This window comes from Adiantum capillus-veneris, chromosome 23 (genome assembly GCF_014529385.1).
Source record: "Adiantum capillus-veneris isolate H3 chromosome 23, ASM1452938v2, whole genome shotgun sequence".
Classification (NCBI taxonomy): domain Eukaryota; kingdom Viridiplantae; phylum Streptophyta; class Polypodiopsida; order Polypodiales; family Pteridaceae; genus Adiantum; species Adiantum capillus-veneris.
Window position 1 is genome coordinate 143,724,290 of NC_140953.1, and position 5,881 is coordinate 143,730,170.

The 5,881-nt window shown below is 45.0% G+C and overlaps 1 protein-coding gene across 1 annotated transcript; it reads left to right on the plus strand.

The window, feature by feature from the left end:
- Window positions 1–379: 379 nt before the first annotated feature.
- LOC147428743 (pentatricopeptide repeat-containing protein At4g18520, chloroplastic-like) lies at window positions 380–2,949 on the plus strand. Its single transcript, XM_086497307.1, has one exon. The coding sequence runs from the start codon at window positions 441–443 to the stop codon at window positions 2,517–2,519; it is 2,079 nt and encodes a 692-aa protein (XP_086353433.1). The 5' UTR covers window positions 380–440; the 3' UTR covers window positions 2,520–2,949.
- The last annotated feature ends 2,932 nt before the right edge of the window (window positions 2,950–5,881 follow it).

The window sequence follows — 5,881 nt, forward strand, 5'->3', positions numbered from 1 at the left end:
CAGCTCTAGCGATGTTAGAGCGGAGATCTCACCAGGTAGATTTTTAGGAGCCCTTCACCAAGGGGTGGCTCTTTGACACTCATGTTACTTCTGCTTTGATGTATGCTGCACTAGTATGGGCCCCGAGATTGTCAACTGCCTCTTACGATGTATGTCACGTCATCTATAGCGTCAGGCCCATGGAGCATAGATGGCATACATGGCTAGGTGCATAGAGAACACCGTGGGTGCCATGGTTTAGGGGTGGAGTCCACACGGGTTTTCAAGAGGCCATGGTTGCCTAGATGGGTGTGTAGCCCCGACACACCAAGGCTTGCTTGGGTCATGTCTATTGGGTCATGTCAGGCTGAATGTGAATATCTAGGGCCCAATCTATTAAGAGGGGACTGCTATGGTTGTTGGGGGATGCGAGCTCTCAGGTGAGCTCTTCCGGGAGGCTTATGCCCGGTTACATTGCAGATAGGCCTATGTATGATATCACGTTTGCGACATATTTCTATGCGACGTGGATGCACGTGGTAATAATCCCAGATGGGGGTCGCTTTTTGTCTGCGCACGGGCACACGCACACATACGCGCCAGGCATCGCCAAGAAAGCAGCAATTTTGTCTACACATGCAAACATGGAGAGGCAGAGAATGAGTCTTTTTTTTGTGAGCTCACTTAAAGACTGCGCTAAGAAGAAGGATTTGTACCAAGGCACTAGGATACATTCTGATCTTCGTGACAGTGGGTTACTTGAAAAGAACATTTACTTAGGGAGCACGCTAGTCAGTATGTATGTAAAGTGCGGTGCACTTGTCAGAGCGAAACAAGTCGTTGATGACCTTCCTATCCGGGATGTCGTCTGCTGGAACGCACTAATTGCTGGATATGCCCAACAGGGGCAGGGCCAGAAAGCTCTTGGCTGTTTTCAGCGGATGCAAAGCGAGGGAGTCTCTCCAGATGCAATCACCTACGCCTGCATCTTGAAGGCATGTGGCACTGAGCAAGATGCTATTATGGGCAAAAGAATTCATGATGATATTGTTAATCAGGGGCTGTTGAAAAAGGACATTGTGCTTGGCAATGCCTTGATCGATATGTATGCCAAATGTGGTGTACTTCAACAAGCACAAAAAGTGCTTGAGGAGCTTCCTGTCCGGAATGTTGTCTCGTGGAGTGCATTGATTGCGGGATATGCCCAACAAGGGCAAGGCCAGGAAGCTCTGGGCTGTTTTCAGCAGATGCAAAGCGAGGGCATCTCTCCGAATGCAATCACCTATGCTTGCATCTTGAAAGCGTGTGGCATTACACAAGATGCTGATATGGGCAAAAGAATTCACGATAATATTGCTAGTCAGGGGCTGTTGAAAAGAAATGTTGTGCTTGGCAGTGCCTTGGTCAACATGTATGCCAAATGTGGTGTACTTCAGAAAGCACAGAAAGTTCTTGAGGAGCTTCCTGTCCGGAATGTCGTCTCTTGGAGTGCATTAATTGCGGGCTATGCTCAACTGGGGCAAGGCAAGGAAGCTGTGGGATGTTTTCAGCAGATGCAAAGCGAGGGCATCTCTCCAGATGCAATCACCTACGCCTGCATCTTGAAGGCATGTGGCACTATGCAAGATGTTGATATGGGCAAAAAAATTCACGATGATATTGTTAGTCAGGGGCTGTTGAAAAAAAATAGCATGCTTGGCACTGCCTTGGTTGACATGTATGCCAAATGCGGTGTACTTTGGAAAGCACAAAAAGTGTTTGACAAGCTTTCTGTCCGAAATGTTGTCTCTTGGAGTGCACTGATCGCAGGGTATGCCCAACAGGGGAAGGGTCAAGAAGCTTTGGGCTGTTTTCAGCGGATGCGAAGCGAGGGTGTCTCACCAGATGAAATAACCTACGCTTACGTTTTGAAAGCATGTGGCACTATTCAGGATGCTGATATGGGCCAAAGAATTCATGATGATATTGTTAGTCAGAGGCTGTTGGAAAAAGACGTCGTGCTTGGCAATGCCTTGATCGACATGTATGCCAAATGTTGTGTATTTCAGAAAGCACAAAAGGTACTTGACGAGCTTCCTGCCCGGAATGTCGTCTCTTGGAACTCATTAATTGCAGGATATGCTGAAGAGGGGCAGGGCCAGGAAGCACTGGGCTGTTTTCAGCGGATGGGAAGTGAGGGCATCCCTCCAGATGAAATCACCTATGCTCTCGCTTTGAAGGCATGTGGCACTATGCAAGACGCTAATATGGGCAAAAAACTTCACAATGATATTGTTAGTCAGGGGCTGTTCAAAAAAGGTGTGCTTGGGAATGCATTGGTCAACATGTATGCCAAATGTGGTGTACTTCAGAAAGCACAAGAAGTGCTTGAGGAGCTTCCTGTCCGGAATGCTGACTCTTGGAATGCACTGATTGCAGGATATGCTGAACAGGGGCAGGGACAGGAAGCTCTCCGCTGTTTTCAGCGGATGCAAAGTGAGGGTGTCTCCCCAGATGATATCACTTATGCTTTTGTCTTGAAGGCTATGCTTACATCTTGAAGGCATGTGGCATTACGCAGGACGCTGACATGGACAAAAAATTCACGATGAGATTCTAGTCAGGAGTTGTTGACAAATCACGCCATGCTTGGCAATGCATTTTGGAATGTTTTGGGATGAGAAGAGGGTTAGCTTGCGGAGAAAAAAAATTACTTGGAGCTTTTATGGTGTGTGGACGCGGCAGCACACAGAAGCAGAGGGGGAGAGATCGTGTTGCTCGGCATTGGCTGCTGCAGCAACGAGAATTGGTGAGCAGGTCCTTGCGCTCCCGATCAGCTCAAACTCGCCCCACTTGGTGCAGGGCGACCATGCGGGGTTTGTGTGCACTACGTATGAGAGAGAGAGAGAGAGAGAGAGAGAGAGAGAGAGAGAGAGAGAGGTAGTTTGCATGACAGGTATGCCATATTTGTTTCTCTCTCTCTCTCTTCTCCTTAATAACACCTTTGAAAGCCCAAAAAAGGCCTATGAGACAACTCTATGTACAAGTGTGTGAATCCTCTGGGTATGATGACAATACAACTGAAGAACTTTAAACTAACAAATGACAATAAAGTGACTGATACAAAATGGTGGGGATAAGGAGGGGTGGAGGGAGTTCTCTCTCTCTCTCTCTCTCTCTCTCTCTCTCTCTCTCTCTCTCTCGCTGTGGGCACGATGCAAAAGCTATAGGCTATAAGGGAGTACATGCTCTCTATCCTACCAATGGATATAAGATCTTGTACATCTGAGAGTCCGTTGTGAAAACTTTGGCTATACTCTCTATGTGATTGTGATGTGGCATCTTCTCCCTTGAATATAAAGCTCATGCTGATGCTGGATAGTCTGGACCTCCCTCCTATACCACTGTGATGCTGGGACTTTTAGTCTTCTTCGGACTCTGAGCTCATGAGAGTGTCACCCCTTGTGAAGGGGAAGCCTATAACTGAGGAGCTGTTGTGGGTTGGAAGAAGTCTGTGTGAAACCGGTCCGTAGACTCATTAGAGGGTGGAAGACTCAATTGAGCTTTTACTCGAACTTCACTTGATTAACTTTACGACGCAAAGCAACTTCATGGACAGCCTGTAATTGGAAATCACACTTCAAACAAAACACGGCTTGGGAGTTAGAGTGCTTCCAAGTAGACAGCAGCACCGCGTTGGCCTCAAAGGTTGGCGCCCCTCTTGGTATTTCTTTATCCAATTAAAACTTTGGAGAAAACTTGTAAATTCCTACGAGCTGTTCCACTTTTATTAGGCTAAAAATGATCTACTCTAGCCCCATTTTGGTAGCATAAACGTTGCAGGAGACTTCATACACAAAATCCCCGAGCAAAAGTGACTTTCTTGATGCATTTGAGCACTTTCCCAAACTTGGTGAGAAATAGTAGCACCTTGAAATCTTTGTTCTGTACAGTGATCCCCTTGGGGTGTGGGGGATCAAAAAGGGTCAAAACCCTAAACTTGCAAATATACATAGCAGGCTGTAATTTACTATTTCGGGCTTTGTTTCGCGTGCCAATTGCATCCGTAGCAAGCCCTTGAGCTTCCGGATATGTAGGGCTACTTGCCCTTTGAGTCAGACGATATTTTTTGCACGAAATCTCTTCAAGTTCACCTGTACATGCAGGGGATTAGCAATTAGCTAATCTAGTACCCACACAATTGTACATATAAATGAAAAGCCCTTGAGTTAGGCATCACGGTTCTGTATTCGGAGAGGTTGTCGAGAGTGGAATCATCGTGCTACATAGAACGGGGGGAAGGCAAGCTTTTCATTAAAGCTGTGGTCACTTGCACCCACTACTCACACACAACGTAGCTCTTGAATGAATTCAAATTAGTTCCAAATCGTTTTTGGGTGCCCCCTATTGCTGATGAGACTAGCAAATTCGCATGGACCCGCCAAGTGTCCACTGCCTCTTTTAAGTTAATTTCCTAGTACCCACAAACTTATAAGTGTTGCGTGGGGCCTAAATGACTTTGAACTAAGCTTAGATATACTTTTACTGCTCGGATTTCAGTGCCGGCTAACCCGACCAACTCGTGCTTTTACTGTTGCGGGTAAAACTATCAACCCTCGACGTTTCACATTGGCCATCCAATGTCTGGCCATTTGTGACTTCAAAAAGAGGGTCCCAATAAATAAATAAAAATCAAGGGAAAGAAACCAACAAGGTTAGTGGTTGCCACAGCTTTGTGATATACCTCCCGCTTGAAATCGCAAACGTCCTCGATTGCATGCCGGATAGTATATGTTACACGTGATTTAGTGTGATTAGCACCCTTTTATCATCACATGTATCCACAGGAAAGGTCATAGAACATAGATACAAATGACTTAATGAACCCTTATACTTTTACCATTTCTATCTACAATGGAAGTGAACGTTATGCCTTTAGCATTTGTAGAGCAGTATACACTTCTATTACACTGAATCCATATGTGCATTTGATGTGCTAGCTCCATCATTATCCCTCTTTTGAACACGTTGAGTTGTGGCATATGTAGGTTGTAACCCAAAGGTCTCCAAGGTAAATCTGCAATACATTCGGTGACTCTAGCAGTACACACTCTTTCATCCACTTTGTATCCATAGGTGGATAGTTTCTGTAACTTCACCGAATACCGTCGTGCAACTTTTCCCTTGATTTTTTCCCCTTATATGCCAAAACCTGCTCAAGTATCAAGATCTCATCAAGTTCCTCAACTTTTGGCTTCCTCATCTGATATATCTTCTGGCACATCATCCACGAAGGATCTTAAAAGACTCACGTGAAATGCATTATGAGTCTTCCAAGTGTCAGGCAATTCCAACCTACAAGCAACATCGCTGATCTTGTCAAGTACTTGAAAGGTCCATAATAACGCATGTTGAGCTTCAAAAATAACCTTTCCTTGTCCTTCATCTTATTTCCTTTTCAAACCGTAAAAGAATCCAATCACCAGGTGAAAACAACAATTCATGTTGGTGACAATCAGCAACCCTTTTCTGTTTTGCATGAGTCTTCTCTAAGGCAAGCTTGATTTTCTTATACATTTCATCCATTTTATCAACATATCGATCTGCCTCAAAGATCGTCCTTTTGTGTGCAAAATGGGAGGAACCTTTTTGCCACTCTCAACAATGTCAAAAGGTGCCTTGCCTACTGACGAATGCACCGTATTGTTGTGCACATACTCAAGTATGGGTAGATACTGTTCCCACTTGCCCTTATTATCTGACACATAGCATTTTTAAAGATCTAAGAACATTAGAATTAGCCTCTTTTGATTGTCCATCAATTTGTGGATGAAATGATGAGGGCAACTTGAGCGTAGGGCCCATGTTTTCAAACAAGCCTCTCCAAAACAGGTTCGTCATACAAGGATCATGATTATTGACA

Excerpts from the sequence above, each read along its gene's own strand:
- LOC147428743 (XM_086497307.1), top strand. The coding sequence starts at position 441 with ATGCCCGGTTACATTGCAGATAGGCCTATGTATGATATCACGTTTGCG.